At 37.8% G+C, this 18,317-nt stretch overlaps 2 protein-coding genes and 1 long non-coding RNA gene across 33 annotated transcripts in view; 1 reads left to right on the top strand and 2 right to left on the bottom strand.

The window, feature by feature from the left end:
• Window positions 1-5,582, top strand: part of LOC111253847 (galactosylceramide sulfotransferase-like) — a 56,005-nt gene extending 50,423 nt beyond the window's left edge. For all 29 annotated transcript variants that reach the window (XM_086975977.1, XM_086975978.1, XM_086975952.1 and 26 more), the window contains 2 exons: window positions 329-611; window positions 845-5,582. In XM_086975977.1, the coding sequence (XP_086832103.1) occupies window positions 329-611; window positions 845-1,786 (1,225 nt within the window). In that variant the 3' untranslated portion in view covers window positions 1,787-5,582. The remainder of the gene's footprint in view (window positions 1-328; window positions 612-844) is intronic.
• LOC147754196 (uncharacterized) lies at window positions 199-937 on the bottom strand. Its single transcript, XR_015317880.1, has 2 exons — window positions 803-937; window positions 199-603 (listed from the first exon to the last, which is right to left on the bottom strand). It is a non-coding gene; the product is annotated as an uncharacterized LOC147754196 (long non-coding RNA).
• Window positions 5,583-8,698: 3,116 nt separating the features above from the next.
• Window positions 8,699-18,168, bottom strand: LOC111254555 (histone H4 transcription factor-like). Of its 3 annotated transcripts, none has more exons than XM_022815509.2 (10): window positions 18,027-18,168; window positions 16,903-17,107; window positions 15,369-15,479; window positions 14,995-15,073; window positions 13,936-14,087; window positions 13,412-13,571; window positions 12,734-12,835; window positions 12,184-12,420; window positions 11,640-11,722; window positions 8,699-10,025 (listed from the first exon to the last, which is right to left on the bottom strand). In XM_022815509.2, exons 1-10 carry the CDS (start codon window positions 18,034-18,036, stop codon window positions 9,785-9,787), a joined length of 1,380 nt encoding a protein of 459 aa, XP_022671244.1. In that variant the 5' UTR covers window positions 18,037-18,168; the 3' UTR covers window positions 8,699-9,784. The 3 variants fall into 3 exon arrangements, with proteins under 3 accessions (XP_022671244.1, XP_086832076.1, XP_022671241.1); XM_086975950.1 differs by having other exon boundaries at window positions 17,846-18,123; XM_022815506.2 differs by having other exon boundaries at window positions 17,905-18,122.
• Window positions 18,169-18,317: the final 149 nt, after the last annotated feature.

The raw sequence follows: 18,317 nt of genomic DNA, 5'->3' as shown, positions 1-18,317 counted from the left end.
TACATGCAGAAGTTATCAGCGATGTCGTGAAGCTAGGCTGAGTCGATTCGTCTTATCTAATATCTCTGGAGCGTAGTCCTTCGAAATGGAAACTAGAAATTTTTCATTAGTTTTTAACCTTTAATTTTCGCATAATTGTTGTATCTGAATTTAACACGAAGCCCAATTGCTGCGATCAGTGAATCAGAAAAAATTACATTTTTAGCGTAAGACACTGCAGACGTCCATCGTTATTCGTGACAAGGGATTATGCTATCATGGAGACTGTTGGTCTCGGCTTTAGACGCCGATTACTATAGTTAGTGGCTTCTTTTTATCGGTGACGCAGGTGGGACATTAACCGAACAACGTTTCGCAGCGGCGAACAATGCTGTCAACCAGTCAACAATATTTTCCTTCTTAAAACGCATAAATGTGCAAGTTCAACGATACAGAACATTATTATGCGTTATGGCGACCGAAGAAACCTCTCGTTTGTGCTGCCTAAAGAGGGAAATTATCTCGGGCATCCAAAGCTTTTCAGCAAAACACTTCTTCCAGTTGAGTTGGTTCCTGCCTTCGGATTTAACGTACTCGCGCACCATACTCGCTTCGATGCATCAGCTATCAAGGTAATCAAATTAAATAATAAAACATTACAATTGTGTCGAAACAAGCAAAACAGTAACAATAAGTGTCAATCAACAATGAAAGTCGATCGAATTGATTGGAATCGAGAAAACAATAAGAAAGCAGAATTAACTTTTTCTATCCGCTAGAACTTTCGATAATTTTTTTTAAATTAGATTCTTAATTCGCTAACCGAAGGTGTCCTTATATGTGGCTGATGTGTTCTGCCTTTTAGGAGGTGATGCCTCCAGATACTGCATTCATTACCATCCTTCGTGATCCTGCGGAACTGTTCAATTCTATGTATGCCTATTTTGGCCTGCAGAACTACACTGGTGCAACACTTCAGCAGTTTGCCAATGATCCTGATCGCCAGAGCTTCCTTCAGTCAAATCGCTATGAACAGAGATTCGGACCTAATCAGATGTTTTTTGACCTTGGCTATGATGCCAGCCGCATGAACGAGAGCGCGATCACAGAGGCGATTGAACGGGTCGACCGTGAGTTTGATCTCGTCCTTATTACTGAGTACTTTAACGAATCACTTGTTCTACTTAAGAATCTCTTTTGCTGGGATAGTCAAGACATAATGTATTTCAAGCACAATAAGCGGAAGGCTGATGATCGAATTTCACGCGACGTGCGAAAGCGATTACTTCGATACAACTCGGCTGATGCCCGTTTGTACGCTCATTTCAAAGCCAAACTTCAGACGCTCATAGATGCGTTCGGACGGGACCGCATGCAGGAGGAGGTCGCCAATCTTCGACTATGGAAACGTTTGATTTACGCTCACTGCGTCGAACGCATGGGTGAATCGAAACAACCGGAAACACGTGCATATTCCAAACATGTCTTCAGTATCGTTCTGCGTCCTGATGTTCAGCTTTCCGCCGCCACCGCCGCCGCTGTGACAAGTACTACTCAAACGCAGCCGACTAGCAGACGAAACGGATCACCAAACGATAAAAAGGCAATGACGATGATAACATCAGCAACAACAAAAACGACGACAACAACAACAACGACAACAACAACAACAACGAGAACGACAACAACAAGCACCCAAGCTGAGGAGAACCGCTTGTGCGCAGACATGGCTCGCGCTGAACTTCCCTATACAGAGCGACTCCGCGCCAAACAGCGATTCCTCGCCAGGTCCGCTCAAATGCTGTGATAACAATGGTCAACAAATAATAGTAATAATGAATAGCAAAAGGCAGACGAAGATCATTTTTAGACAATATTGATTCGTACACTCCAATTAGCCCTCGTCGTAGTTTATTTAGGAATAGAGCTTAAAATGTAAATGCTTTATGACAAAACGATCGTGACTAGATGAGAGACTATACATACACATCCATATACACGAAGAATGCTTGATGTAGATATATATATATACATAGACGTATATTCAGAAAAGGAAGCGAGTAAAGTAGGAAGTCAGCAGTTATTATTATTAGTACTTTTACTCCTTAGATCAATTTTTCACTTTGTTACTGGCATGATATCTGAAATAGCAGTATATGTTGGTAATTGCGTTAACATTGTAACTGTAGTTTTTGGATATGACCGAAATCAACAGTTGCTACATCTGATACAGTTCGGAGATTAATCTCATTCTGGCGTGAAAAAATCGATAGTTATTGTCGCACAGGATGACTATAAGTTAACGAAGATCCACAAGCCAATAAAGTGATAGTATAAAACACTTTTGAATATCGCTAATAACTATCTTACTAAAGATCATTGCCAATAGACGGAATCACAATTTAGGGATCGCCATATTGGCTTCACAATCTTCTTTATTGCTACCTGTACTTTAACGGGTCAGCCATATCTAACAAAAAGCTCACAATGGCTTACAGAACATTTAAGGCCTCATGGAAATTTTTAGGAATCCTTCACTAGCCTATTTATGTACAATAGTAGTAATCATATCTTAAACGTTCGTACAGAACGTCACAGCGACCCGGGTCGTCGGAGTGGATTGCGCCAGCTCGATCGCTGAATGATGTGACATAAACACCGGAAAAAAGTACAGAATACAACAATGACAGTTATGATGCTTTAACGGCTAGTGTCTGTAAAGGTCTAATTGCGTTTACGACAACGTATCATTGAAATGGGCCTCGAATTTTTTAGGACGAAAATTTCGTAATAAATAACGCAATGGATGACGCGGTTACGTTAAAGCGAAGAGAGGGGCATAATATTTAACTGGAAATCAGTCAGTGAAAAATCCAACGAAAAAAAAAAAAAAAAAAACTGCAAATGGCTAGATTTATTCAGTGATTTGTTTGTTTGATTTTTTAGTTTATAATCCCTCTGCTCGCTCGCACAGGTCGAGAAGGGGTGCATTAATCAGCTTCCTTTGAATTTGTCGTTACAAATCTGTTCGCATCATAGCTAGCTCAGAAACATTGCATTCAATTGTGCACTGCTATTAAACATAACTGCACCTTAGATTATGCACTTTACTTAAAAAGTGTCAATTACATATATATATATATATATATATCGAAATTGTGCATCTAACGGACCAGCTCTTTAACCTTTAGAGAGTCTTCCACGTCTCCAGATGATGTCCAGAAACTTACATATGTCATTAAAGGTTCTGCTAGTCGGTGGAAACATTTTAAAGCAGCACTCATTAAAAGCTATGGCGCGCCACTGTTAGGTTGCGTTAACTGAGGCGCGAAAAATTCTAATATTTTCTATGTATTTCCCAATATTTCATCAACGTTTTATGATCCTCTAACTGAGAGCACAGCAACATGGCTTAATCTGTCATACTATAAACACGAACTTAGTTGTGGCCCATAAGGTAATTGCTTGCCGATTATCTTAGTTGTTAGTATACGTGGGATTGTTTGTCTATGTAGGCTTATTTGCCTTTTTTTTTTAATTTAGTGCTGTTAAAGATACGCATTTATCATCAAGTCAGGCACTAAAAAACATCGGTGATATCGAATTAGTATTTAGTTTAAAATGAACCAGATCATGTGCGTTCATCATATCCATATACAGAATCGCTTTGTAATATATTTTGGACCATAGCGGTCTAAGTTGAGGGTCAGCTATGACGAACATCTATTGACATGCTCGTTTAGGCTATTAGAAACTTTGCCCCTAGAAACTACAAAACTTTTTCTAGAACATGCACCCAAAAGCGAAATCAAATGCTAATTATTCATTTGATGAATGACAGAAGCGAATTGTCGCACTCCCTTGTGCCCTGCTATTAGGATGTCGATGAAGCGTTTCCATTCTATTAGTTTCATTGGAGTCACAAACAAAAACCAAAATATGTTATTCTGATTAAATATTAACCGTGTCAGAGGGCAGAGCATCACATATTAGCATGGACTATTGGCCTCTCTCCATAGCTCAATTAAATGTAAGCCATGATTATTTCCTTCTAGAAAGCCTTCATTGACTAAGTCGGAAAAACCTAAACAAAAACAGGCCTAATGTTGGCATCTTACATATATCGGTTTTCAAAGTTTCTGAGAGTTTAACTTGTTGTAGGGGTCATTCACGCTGCATTAATTGTTTACGTTTTTGAGTGTATATATATATGAGTTATTACGTGCAAGACGTTGGGAAACATCAAATTTGAAATGATTTCAGCCACAGTTGAACATGCCAATACTATAGTAAAGAGCAGCCATTATTTACATATTTATTTGTGTTTAGTTAATCATATTTATTACAAGTTTTAAGCTAATTTAATTAGCAAATGATCCATTGCGTAAATACAAGATGGCTGTAAATTGAACTGATGTTAACAGTTTAAAACTACATTGTACCTAGCTTACCACCTAAATTCAAATTATTGTCATACGCCCCATGACCATGAACTGAATACATTTAGTGAAATTCTCTGTTCGAGCTAACCGTTTGTTCGATTAACGCATGGTTATTGAAATCGCTTTTGGAGGTAAGCTTATAAAATACTTTGAAACCATCAAGAGGATCCGTTGAGACAGATAATGCCTTGTTCGACTATTTCCCTAAAAACATCGCTGTTAGACAACTGAATTGATCTTAAATATTAACAACTCAGTTTACAAGATGACGAGAATATACTTTTAATTCTTCGTTTCGAATTCTTGTTTTTTTTTGAAAGCCGATATTTACTAACCATTAATTGTCTTCTGGGATTTGAACTAATGACTTTCGGTTTCGCAACGGCAAACACAGCTTGCCACGCAACCTTAGAAACGCCTTTTTTAAAACAGTTGTTAATGCCCTCAATACGATCGCTCATCATTTGAAGAACTATCATTCACATTAGAGCCATAGTACTGTAGAAGCTCACGATCTATTATTTTCAAACAATTGTAATGGTAATAATATTGACGATAGTTGCTTTGGTGACGTTCGCACTTCTCTGTACTAACGCAAGGGACAATGCTTAACTGATGAAATGTTTCGCACGATGCTACGATAATAAATATGGGAAGTGGCCACGAGGAAGCACCCCAACGATCTACATTCACTGTTCAAGTGCAAAACGCTGGACCATAAAAATATTGTTGAGATCGAGGTTCACCTTTGAGATAATTATAGTCACACAATTACTAATGATAATAATTAATAATAACGAGAATAAAATAACGATCAAAACGAACATACTCATAGTAAATTAGAATACGTATGATAGTTGGCATGGATGATTATAGAGCAGTTGTATGAAGAGCCCAGACAAACAGAAATTGAAAAATAATGACACTGGATATTATTAGACATGGTCCTTAATGGGCCCTTTTCGAACGAACGTGCGAAATACGATTAGATATATATCCTGGAGTAAGTACAGTAGTACTAGAAACATTATTAAAGATAATTAATATATTTGTCAGTTGCCGCGTTTCGTAAAGATGTTATACAGCAGAAACAGCAACGAAACGACAATGAATAATAAATGTATGCAGAGTGTCATATGAGATACTTCCTCTCAAATTTGAGTATCGTTGTTCTCCTTTCTTTGAAATTATCGGCTCGTTGCCGAGATGTAGACGCAGCCATACACATTGCCACCTTCCTGAAGAGATTCAGGGATATCACGTAAACGGTAAGCTGTTGGGTGACCGACAGAGAGATAACATAGCGAAAGTAACGAATATATTATTACGATATTATATAACAACAATAATTAAAAAGCTAAAGATAAAAAGGCCAAGTAAACACGGAAGTTCATCAAGACAAACAACAGGAGAAGCAAAAACATTGCTTCCAGATAATGGTTGTATGTATACGAAACACGGAAAAAGCGTATATATATTCGCCAATCAATCACTCGGAATGTTCGTGTTTATTTCGAGAAGGTAACATGTTATGGGAAGAATATGAGCGGATAGCGCAATTCCAACGCGCATCGTCTGCTCTAGCTGCTGCGATTGGCATACATCAGGGCGTGCGTTACTTCTAAGCGCTGAAAGTGTATTCAATTTTTTCATCAACACCAAATAGCCAAGGATCTTCAGTTACCAATTCCGGCATCTGTTAATGTTGTAAGCCTATATTCAAAATGTCCTTCAATGCAATGAAAACAGAGAGCTATTATATAAACAAATGAGTGAACCAACGAAATGGTTACTTGCGGGCGCTTCAAAGGTAATGCAAAAACTAACCCAATTAAAAATATTTTTTAAGCAATCACTCTCATAGTGGTTTAACTCTATACAGCAATACTTAACACGGCGAGCCATTCATTCATTTATTTGACAAGATGCTTAATTAACTCGCAGAGCTCTAATCGTTTTCGAACACAAAACAGCTCAGGCTGTTGTATTGAAGATCTTGCCTACCTAACTTCTGGAAGCCAACTACGGTGGACTCTATGGTGAAAGCGACAAAGTCGTTCTACTGTTTGAAGGGGATGGCAGCGAATTTGTTACGAAAGGCAAAAGACCTTTATCTGTACTTTAATTCAAAAATTATTGTAGGAGTTTTACTAGTTTTTTTTTTTACTCGAGTTTACTAGTTTTTCATTCTAGGAGTGGAAAGGAGGGCGCACTCTATGATGACCAAAGTCGAGCCTGCGACTTACAGTAATGGACTGCATACATATGTACTTTCTACAGATGATGGATTTTCCTATGTGCGTGTAGTCCACCTTTAGTTGCGAGTTGTTCCGTTCTACCTAGCAACACAATGTTAAATTTCGTGAGCCCCATCCACTCACAACAAATTAACTTCAAAACTATTATATGAGAAATAATTTCGTCGAAAAATAGTAGCACCCTTAGTATTCAGCGTGTGCAGTGCGTTTTACAGTCTCGTTGATCGATATGATCCTCCTGAATGTTGGTTCTGAAATATATGCAATGGTTCAATATTAACTCCATCTCAAATAGTGATTTCGGGAACAAATAGACATCGCGTTGTGTGCATGGGCTTCTTTTATTGAACTGTGAATAATATGTGATGCATTCCTAATTCTCACCACCATCAGCTCTGTATGTAAGCGCCAGTTCTTAGTAAATAACAAAGGCAGCCCTTGTTAATATTCATGATCAAAAACTAATCGTTAACGTTTGTGGGATCAGCTAATCATCATTTTACACGAGTCAATAACATCCAAACACCTGGTTTGTAATGTTTTTTTTGAAGTCATTATTATGAATAAATCGATACCATCATACAGTCTTGGGTACTTCGCGATGTTCTCGACTTTTTAAGTATCAGTTCTTTCTCTTAATTAGCCATCTGAAAGATATCGCATTCAAATTGAAAGCCCCAAGCGTAAGCGTGCGCATTCTAAAGCGTTGTCTACACATATTTCCGTAATCTCTTTCGATCTAATCTCTCGAAAAACTAACTCATTTAATATTGAGCAGCCACACAGGCCTGCAGAGAGAACTGAAATCTTCCAGTGCTCAACACATCGTCGTAGAAAAATCAACTATAAACGAACGAAGGCCCGTTAAATCAATTAGTCAGGAACGTGGTGAAACCAATAACTTCGACTGATGACTACTTGATAAAATATCAAAATATTCAGTATATTTAAAAGGTAACACAGTTCAATAAAAAAAAATTAGCAAGTGGGAGTCCAGCCCATTTTTATTAGTGTTTTTTTTCGATCGTGTCTGAGAAAATGATGTTCTTTTTCAAAAACAATACTTGCGTTGAAATAGTAGGCGATAATACGTTGATGTACAAAAAATTCTAGTGTGCTACAAGAACTCGGTGAACTAAATAAATAAAACAATAGCGGTGACGAATCAAGTAAAAAAAAAAAATTAACAGAAATAAACTTCTTTGGCTCGGCTACCGACTGAGATGGCTTAGGCGCTTGAAGCAGGGACATGTTGTGGTCTGGATTCGAACTCACGAATAAACATGTTTTCTTGACGTTTCATGACGGTTGGAAACCAACCAACCGTTCGTCTGATGAAATGCCTAACGGCGATACCACACCTAAAACTCGAAACATATAGGTGCTTGAAACATTGATCATTAATAATAACACAGCCTGTTATCTGCAATAATTAGAGCGGCGTTTTTCGAGCTCTGCAAAAATGGTGCTGAACGAGAAGACCAAAGTTTGGTCTATATTTGTGTCGTTTTTACTTGCTCAATCGAAGCAGTGAATTTCGCCGGATTGCACATTTTCCATAGGTTGCAATGCTTAAGACAAAATTGAGATGCACTATATTGGTGTGAATAGATCCCCTCTAAGTGATACTTTTTGACATTACGACACAAAGAAAGAGTTCATCCGAAATGAGGTATGACTGAATTTGAAGGAAAAGTTGCTTTTTCGTGTGGAGGTAATATTATTAAATAAATGTGAGAATTCAATAGTTTGCCAAATCAGACCGAAAATTTAGATCAACTGAAATTGAAACGGCCACCTCTGTTATTCAGTTTAGCCTTATTCTTTGGTGGTAATATATGATAGTTTTTATAGTAGTTTACTTTTAATCACAGGAATAAGTGAGCATGCGGTAACGAGTTCTATCTTATCAACATTGATTAAAACATTTTTCCAAACCTGTAAAGCGTTAAAAATTTGCGGTTATTTTAAAAATATGGAACTATATGGAGAATTCATTTTAGTAGAAGACACCACCGCTTGTGAGGTAAACACAAAACCTTGATTTTATTACCGTATGTATGGGGTGATTACATTTGGTGGGACGTCTAAAGTAGAAAAATAAATGAAGTTTTGTCTGTAAAATCTTATTTTTTTTATATATAGTTTTAAAGATGATAAAAATAATCCGACGGAACTTGAAAAACGACGTAAGCTCAATTATTCAGCTTGGCATTTAGTTAGAAATAGATGAAAAAGGTGTTGGATGATTTAGGATGCGGCATTACATAAATACACTTTATAGATGGAGGGGGGAACGATGGAAAAATAACATCTACAGGTTGAAGAGGTAAGACATCTAATACTCATAGATATAAGGTTGAAAAAAGATACTAAGTGTATATAACAAATATTAAATGATGAGAGCATTTTGTTGAAGATCTAAAATCTAGGTGACCTATTTTTTAGTGGCACCGAGGAAGATAATTTTAACGAATCTGTGACAGGCCGAAAGCAGTTCACACACGCGCTTTTCAAAGCACAAAACAAACAATAAGCAATTTGACGATGAACTATGATAATTGGTTACTTTTCGGGTCCCACTAAACTGATTATTTGTTTTTTTTCTGTGTTTAAATTTGTACATTAAAGTATACCTGTGTCAACAAGTATGCTGTAATACTTAGGTTGGACACAGATTTTTAGCTACTTCAGACGTATTGGTTCCGAAAAAAATTATTCATAAGTGAGAAACTTAACACTCTCACAACTTGAGTGAGATTTCTGATTTTCATATAGTGACCATCTCACTGAAAAAATTATTATATTCAAATCACGTTCCAGATCTTTAGTTCAGTTGAAGATTGAACCGCCTCACAGTCCATTTGCTCTTTATGATTAGCAACAGCTTCCTCATCTACAAGCATCTCATCTTCACTCACTTTACATGCGACCTGACTTTGATTCCTGTCATCTAAAAGGTTTCTACCGTCTTCTAGATGGCCGGAGATGTGTCCTACAATAACTTGTCCGCCGGTATCTTCATTTATCTAATCGGCATCGTCGGCCTCAGCAATAACAGAAACGGAAGAATTATAAACCCCACCACAACCATCATCGCTTTGATCAGCTACCCCCAGCTTCTCCCCCTTCTTCGTCTTCTTCTTCGCCGTCATTATCGTGCCGTGCACGGAGTGCAGCAGTTCCAGCTTTATCGATGTCAACTCCCTCCGGTACGATTTCCGAAATTTCTGCACTCTCATACCGAAATGTTTGCAGGCGAAAAACGCCTTCAGCTGGGTCACGCACATAGAAGAAACGACGATGTCCGGCTGGCCATTGCAGACCGTGTTCAGCCACAAGGTGTCTGAAATTAACAATTACAATGTTAGTCATATACTTTCCTCCCACAACCCTATCTAACGTTACAGTTACTTGGTCTGAAACTCCTATGCGTATACGGTAAAAGTAAGACTGTATTTCCGACCGATAGTTATAATTGTTGCTAGAAATTTGTAGCTCATTCGTCAAATTACATTGAAGAAAGTATGTGCAACGCCAGGATAAGAGCTACTGCCTAACGCACGTGTCCTTTCAATATTTGGATAGCGTCGGCAGCTTTGCCTAAGTTTCACGGCGCCGCCGGCTTCTGCTGTTAAACACCTGAATAAATTATCCCTCGCTTAACACAAGTTTCTCACCTCAAGCGGCATGCACCGTAAGAACCTCGCTGTATACTGAATTGGTTACGGCAGGCATTCCTTTGAAAAAGTTCTTGAGATTGAGCTCTAGATAGGATTCCAACGCTCAAGCATATTTTTTTTCTGAGAGTATTGTGAGAATGTTTTATTCATGAGGTGTAGGGAGGAATTTTTCGTTCTAGCTTTTTATTTTTGGCTTTTCTTAATGCTTTTGCTCTTTGAATATGGCCGTGCTGTGAGGCAACCCAAAAAGGTTTTTGTGGACTCAATAAGTCTTGTCTTTTTATTTTATTATTAAGAAAAGATTATTGACGGAAGGCGGATCTTGCGGACCAATGAACGTCCGTGCAAGGTTATGAATGGGAAGGCTAAGGCATGCAGTCTATCAAGAACGATCGTTTACGAATTTCATTCTGGTTTGTTAGGGGCTGTTGAGATTTTCACACAAAAAATAGTCAGTTTCACTGAGTCCGCATTGATCAGGTAAATTTAGGTATTAACTGACCAATGCTCATTGGTCTTCTAACGGGCTTAATTATGTTATTATTTAGACGACGCAATTAACATCATTATACACCGTTATCGTTTTCTTAAGCTTTTGGTTAAATGTCACCGCGATGCTTCTATTCAGCCTTTTTAGTACTACCGTTTGCTAAGCATTCAGTATTTTGCTTAATTTTTATACTGCAGTAAGTATGATTGATTAGATTCCGCTAAAATAGTTGTATCGAAATCTCTGATATCTGGCTAAGGGCGCAGTGTTGGAGCTACCCGAGTTGGATTAACATTCGCACAGTTCGACTGTAAAATTATTGATCTCAGCCGTGACGGAGTTTGACGGCCTTTTAAATTACGGGACTATTAAGGCTAGCCCAGCGTTTTGATATTGCGGGCAGCCTATTACAAGTGTAATAGAGCGGTTTACTGGTAAACATGTGCTGGGATGGAAAAGAAAAAGCCCCAAGGCAAGGAAAAATAAAGGCATAGCTTAGTACAAAGGTTATTCAGTGAAATAAGTACGGAAATCGAATGGATTTCCATTGCATGCATCTGTATGCAAAATGTACTTAACAACAGGAGTGGTGTATTGCACCTTTGGATTAAGTTATTATAATCTAAAGTAGCTTTTACTCCGCAAAACTCAAGCAGTTCCTACAAATGCGAATTTACTCTGTAATTTTCCGAAGTTATCCAGATATTTTCAGCTTTGATACGTATCATCATGCATAATACATTTGTCCACTAGCCCCGCTGTATGATAACGTGTAAATATTAACTACCTGCTCAGTAGATGACCTTCGATCTCAAAACGCTCACTGCAGAGATGGCATGCATAGATACGGCTCTCTCCCTCGGAATGACCCTGGAATATTATATAGAAATATTGATATTAACCTTAGCATCAATAAAGAGGAAAACGCACTGCACATCCATTTGATTGATGCAATACGTTTGTACGTACAGTATTGTTTCTACCATAATATGTATAAATCGCTTCCGCATCGTCAGAACAATTGTTTGTCGAATGACAAACGTCCATACTGAACCGTCATTGTAACATTGTTAAATGTGAGCGTATAAAAATACGTATTTAATAAGCAACATTGCTGGCGTACTGAGTTAAACAGCAACTGAATTTCTTTCCCGTATCTGTTTTCATGCGGCGCTCAAAACCACAGAAAATAATCTCAGTTGCCTTAATATAATTTAATGCAACTTTATTACCTGTAACCAAGTTTGAAATGTTTAAATTAAACTGCACTACCCCAGCGTATTGTTTCGTTTCTCGTAATACAGGAAATCAAGCATAGAAAAATTACAAACCTGTAATCTATGTCTACGCATTTTATAGTGGCTTCTTGTGGTAAATCTGCACTCGTTATGCTTGCATCGCATTTCCTTCGAGTTGTGGACTCGCTCAACATGCGTTGACAGATTTCTAGGAAGCTTGAAGCGACTGGGACATTGACCACATGCGAATGGCCTGTCCGTCGTGTGTCTTGTCGCAATGTGACCCCGTAGATCATTTGGGGCGGGCATAGTCATTTCGCAAAATGGACACTGTCGTCAAAAGAACATGACATGAAAATCAATCAGGGGACATCAAATATCAGGGCTGTTTCACATACGTATCAATAGGTTCAATTTTCTTCATCGTTCTTCATTTGTACGGCGTTCAACGGAGTTGGTCACTTGGACGCACCTAGAAGAACTATTCTACAAACTAACTCACTTAGAAACCATTGATTGACGTCTACTATTATTAGTCATAGAGATGCATTAAGGCTTATCAGTTGCAAAATAACAACTTCTTCCGCGAAAAAATTTCCACTGAAATAGCCAAGCAGCTTTTTAAGAAGCTTTAAAAACCAACCTTGTACTGTGAGATATGCTGACGTTCATGATCCCTCAAAATGCGGTCATGGAAAAAGGCCTTTGAGCAGTAGCGGCACTGCAATGACTCCGACTGGCTCGCCTTACATAAAAAAGGCAATACACAAATCACTATTAATCAGCAGTTAGAAGGCAATTATTATGACTTATGATCAGCGACTGTTTACATCATATTTTGATTACCTAATGGTTTCACACGATAAACAAGGATCAGTAATATCTGACAGCTGAAGACCAGATAATTTTTCTCGAATATTTCGAAATTTGATTGTCTCTTACATTAAGGTGGAGGTAGAAATAAGTGAAAATATTATAAGTAAATTCATTACTCATTTAAAAGCCAACTACATCTAAACAATTGTCTTGAGTCTATACACTCGTTTCGCATAGTGTGAGATTAGAAAGCGATTAAATGTTTCGCATTAGTTCATTCATTTAAAGCAGGAATACTGGGACTCCCTGTTTTCTACACGTTGCAAAAATAACAACAATAATAATAAATACATCTTAAAAGGGACAAAAGAAACAATAAAAGCAGGAAAGAACATCAAATAATATGAACTTCGAATCATAAATTGTAGTTTGCATTGAACATGATCACGTTTCATCGCGAAGTTTCAGCACACTGCTTTAACTTTTCTTAAAAATAGGTCCTTACAGGTTGCATCTGCCTTCGAAAATGATCAAGAAACTTATTAGCTGAGCGGAAAATAGCTCCACAAGTGGAGCAGGACGAATCTTTTTGCGAGCTGTGGGATTTGACGTGTCCACGCAACAGCGAATACGTAAAGTCTAATCGGCAATCCGTCCACTGACACCTAAATAACCGCAAATACCCAGTACAACAGAACATTATTTTTTGGGAAAACGAGGTATCTTCAAAATAGATGGGTGTGTTTTTGGGACCGACTGAACTCTAGAGTATTAATATATATATAATATTTCGATAATGACGCATCTGTTATTATCAGAAACAAGAATAAGCTTAAATTTAGGTCATCTTGCTATGTGCAGGAATAACCACAGGAAGGAACGAAGGGCGAAGATGTTTTGTGAAGACAAGTAGAAGAAAAGTATAGGACGTTGGTGAAACAGTACTAAAAAATAACGGTACGCCACTGTAATAGGTTGATGGAACGAACGGTTCAGCAAAACTTTTAATAACCAATGAAGTACTTATACCGGTACATGTCCTTATGCCAATCAGTGCCTTCGATGGTCTCGTGAACATGGACTAGAAGATGAAAGTTGAAGTCTTCTGGACTTTCCAGTACATACTCGCAGTCCGCCCATTCGCACTCAAACGCGTCAAATACATCAACAGTGTGACGGTTCTACAAAATATATAACTTATCTATTAGCTCAAAATTGTGATAGGAATTAAGGAGAAAGAAAGAAAAAAAGAGAGAGAGACTAAAACATCCGCAGTGCAATAATGAAATAAATAACGCCTGCATTGCCAAATGTCTTTATGCTTACTCATACATATATAGCTTTTGCTAAAATAAGTATTCCGCTATACAGTTTATGTACAGGTATTTAGGTTTCAAGATCCTAACACAAACGTGGGGTGCAGTTATTCTACTTATACTTATCCATATGCCAAGAATATGCGCACATGGCAATTGTCGAAAGGTATTAATATCCCAATATATACGGTGTTATAAAATTCATTATCATTTTTATAAGCTAGTCACATAGAGGACAATAAATGCCAATTGGTCCAAAGTTCCTCGTTGTTATTACTTTCTTGACATGGTTCCCAATCTAAGCTTTCATTATCTCGAACGCAGTTGATACCTATTTCAGCAGCCATTATGGCGCACGTAGCAACACTATGTCACGTGTCATCATAATGTCTAATCCAGTACCATGAGCTTAGCAGTGGGAAATTCTTTATGACAAAAAGAGATGGTAAGCATCCTTAAACAGGAGTTGATATCGACCCAGTCTGAGATAGAATCGTGTATAAAAGTATTCAAATATTACATCGCTTGGTTTTACTTTCAACTTAAGTGGTTTACAAACGGACACAAACTGTGGGGAGGAATATATTTATAGGAAAGGGTTAACCCATATAAGACTATATGCGTACACAGCTATATAAAGGTTGCCCCAATTTGGCTTCAACTGTGAGCCCATTTTTGCCGGCTTCTTTATAATCAGACTTTAATAGTATTTTTTTAGCACAAATAATCCTCTTTTAACTCTCTCTGTACAACTTTAAGTTAGTCAGTAAACCTGTGTAGGTAAGTAGCATTTGAAATCGCGCCTGGATGCGAGTTTCCGATCCCCTAGCAATTTTAACTTTTCGTGATACCTGAAAACATACAAAGCCATAGAAAAGCTGTATCAAATAGTACAGTTTGATTTGAATGTTTAGTAACTTTTTTTTAGTGTTAGGGTAAGTCTTGTGCACACACTTCCTAAATCGTCTCATTGTCAAATTGCTATTTAAACCTAAATCGTGATGTCTTCATAAAAACATAACCAAACTAGAACGGCCTAGAAACACTTACCGCTTTAAGGAGGCGATAATCCCCCCTAGATATAAAACTGATTATATTTGCTTCTTTTATTATTATTATTATTGATTGTTGGTATTACTATCGCACCCGTGATAATAAACGTGAGTCGGTGTCCAAGGCTGAGTAGCGGCACATTCTCTCCATCGACACCGTTCGCCAGTCTCGTTACGAGCGTCCTTCCCAGTCCACATGTGCCTTCTGGAAAAACAAACGAACGGCAAATGACAAATACATTTGAACTTTAGATCAGTATGCACCAATTTCAAGAAACATTACGATACTACACTATAAGCAGCTTCTCACAATCGAAAACAACTTTGCACTCCTCCAATATGTTTTTTGTTATGCAGTATTACAGAGCAATCCGGGACCTTTTAATAAAATATCAACATCTTATCCTAAAGAATCTCAACTTGAAAAAGTTGGCTTAGTTGGATAGTTTCTCACGGGATTAAGCAGTTAACGAGAATAAGCTACATACTTCGAATTTCTGATATTCAGTTATCCTAATGCGAAATAATACACAGAAAACTCGAACCTTCACCTAATATGTATGAAGTAACCCTGTTTTGCAAAACCAAAGTGTGCTTCGATGGACAACATGGGCTTACAAGGAGAGGTGTTGAAAGTATATCGCAAGATCCTAACGGATGTGGTCGAACTCATTTTTTTCCTCGCGCAGGTCGAAATTTAGACTTTCAGCTGAACTTCAAAAGGTTCCGTTGTTTTTAAGTTGGCATTGCAAGCATCACGATAAAGATACTAAGACATTTGAAAAGTGATATTTCAGAACAATCTGGTATCAACTAACACCGTTGCCAGTCTAAATTATATGCCTCAATCGTATAATTGAATTCACTTGAAGATCGCCTAAACCCTTTTCTCACTAACTACCATAATAAGCCTAAGGTGCATTACGAACAGGCATCCACTTCTAAAGGTGACTTGGTACACAGACAACTTGATAATATAGGTTCAACCTGCAAGAAGCGATCGTTTTTTTTGACAAGCTATATTCATTAAATTAAGCCAACAATCAATAGCCAAACGCTGGCGTTCAAGTTGCGTCGCCTACACAGTTCCTCGCTTATTCAACAGATTGAGCAACGAGTTTAAAAAGCATTAACGGCCTCGACCTTTATTGAAAATCTTCGGAAACTTCTTTACATATGCCTCTCAGTTCAGTCAAAACAATATCCCAATCGCTTTTTGTGAAATATTGTTTTTATGACATTCATAATGTCAGAACGTTTTCAAAGCTTTCGACTTAGAGGAAAACAGACGCCTAGGCGTTTGAGGACGATAGTATAAACCAGCGTACACAGCTCCGGACCATTCACTCGCGATAACTGAGGGTGCCTCAGTCAGGTTATCTAGTAAAAAAAGAACCATACTAAATGATGCACAACGGTGACGTTTGTAAGCAGCTTGTCAATATAAAAACGTCCTACAGAGATCTAATAACTATATGCGAAATGTTACATATTCAAGTACCTATAGAATTTTATACCTTTTAGGCGAATTATCTATTAGGCATTAGATATGGCATTATGGCATTATGTGCGGATGAATTTCATATTTTAACTCGAATTTACTGCCGTAAGTAATAAGTAATAAATACCGTAAGTGAGTGTAATATGCGCAAAGGTCGGGACAGATGTCTTGACAATTTGCCCATCTACAGGGAAGATCAGCGGTCAGATTATGAAAGACAGGCGTCGGTGCAAGTCCCGTATACGACGCTCGAGGTCGTTTCGAACGAGAATTCCCACCAGATTTTTGGTGCGGCTCATCGATTTTTTCTGCATCCATTTGCAGCTCACGTCCTTGATAAGAAAAATAGACAGAATATTTTTATAATTTAAACTTTCTAATGCACACAACAACATACCTTTCCTATACTTTATCAGGTATATGCTGAATGATGAAATACATATCGCTGTTTTGCTGCTGTTGTATGAAACCTAGCTAGTACCAAGATGGGCCTTAGTTCGTGAGCAAGAAACTACCCTAATGCAAGGTGCCTTAACCTGTTTATCGATGTTGCAACAATCAAAGTGGCAATGCGTGAAAAGATTTACGACTTTCAACTTAAAAATAATCTTCCATGTGATTTTGCGACTGATACATAATAGAAGTGCACTAATTATTTTACTATCCGATTAAGCAATAGAATGCAAGGCTGTACGAAACCTTTTTTAAAGAGTGTGCAATCACGTTTTAGGTATTGCCTTTAGTCTGCCCATCGGTTAGTTATAATGACATCACCGTTGTAGAAATCCCTTATTTTTTATTTTGGAAGAAAGCATTTTTCTCTGCAGCGCTATAGAAAACTAAGTTCGACTCGGTACCGTGGCATAATCAACAGCAATCAATAGTGAAGTTAAGTAAGAATCCTTGCCTCCAGGTGATCCCCTCAAAATCAAACATTTTTAACGATTAGTTGGTCTGTTAACGAAAGACTAGCTTTTAGTATTTCTGTCCGTAATTGCACCGCTTTAAACCTGTACTATTGCCGTAACATAAACTAATCGTCCACATATTTTTCTTTTGTGAATAAATACCCTAGATAACCTCTAACGAAGCTTTCACCACACAAAAGAGCTTCCTTTTTTCAACATACGTTCCCGTTTCCTTGACATGGCTGATTCGTGAAAACTATCCCGGTCTGCTGATAAATTCTGCGATATCATAATTTTATATCACGGATTCGCTGAATAAATTAACAGAGATACAGCCATTTACCTTGGCACATTACTCTCTGTTTCGGTCCTTAGTACACGTTTAACACTATAGCGGAGTTCTATATGCGATTGCGAGACACATAAATAAATATTCACAACTGACCGCCAATGAAAGCAGACGAAGTTCAGAAAAGGACGGAAAGGGCAATATGGAGGGAAAGAGAAATGTTTTTTCGTGTTGTACCTCTGGTATTTAGATTACTTCGGACGACTGGTATTTAACACGAAACGAAGTGTGTCTGTCGCTGGATTTTAACCTAGACCACGTATCAGGAGTTGCCCACTACGCTAT

The sequence above is a fragment of the Varroa destructor genome, unplaced genomic scaffold (genome assembly GCF_002443255.2).
Source record: "Varroa destructor unplaced genomic scaffold, Vdes_3.0 BEIS01000007.1, whole genome shotgun sequence".
Classification (NCBI taxonomy): domain Eukaryota; kingdom Metazoa; phylum Arthropoda; class Arachnida; order Mesostigmata; family Varroidae; genus Varroa; species Varroa destructor.
Note: the sequence above shows the minus strand (reverse complement) of the source record. Positions and strands in the feature narration are given on the sequence as shown.

Excerpts from the sequence above, each read along its gene's own strand:
- LOC111254555 (XM_022815506.2), bottom strand. The coding sequence starts at position 17,974 with ATGATATCGCAGAATTTATCAGCAGACCGGGATAGTTTTCACGAATCA. Across the intron at positions 15,074-15,368 it reads ACTCACGTTTATTATCACGG|GTATCACGAAAAGTTAAAAT; the intron begins GTGCGATAGTAA and ends GTATGTTTTCAG. Across the intron at positions 11,723-12,183 it reads TGCGTAGACATAGATTACAG|GGTCATTCCGAGGGAGAGAG; the intron begins GTTTGTAATTTT and ends ATAATATTCCAG.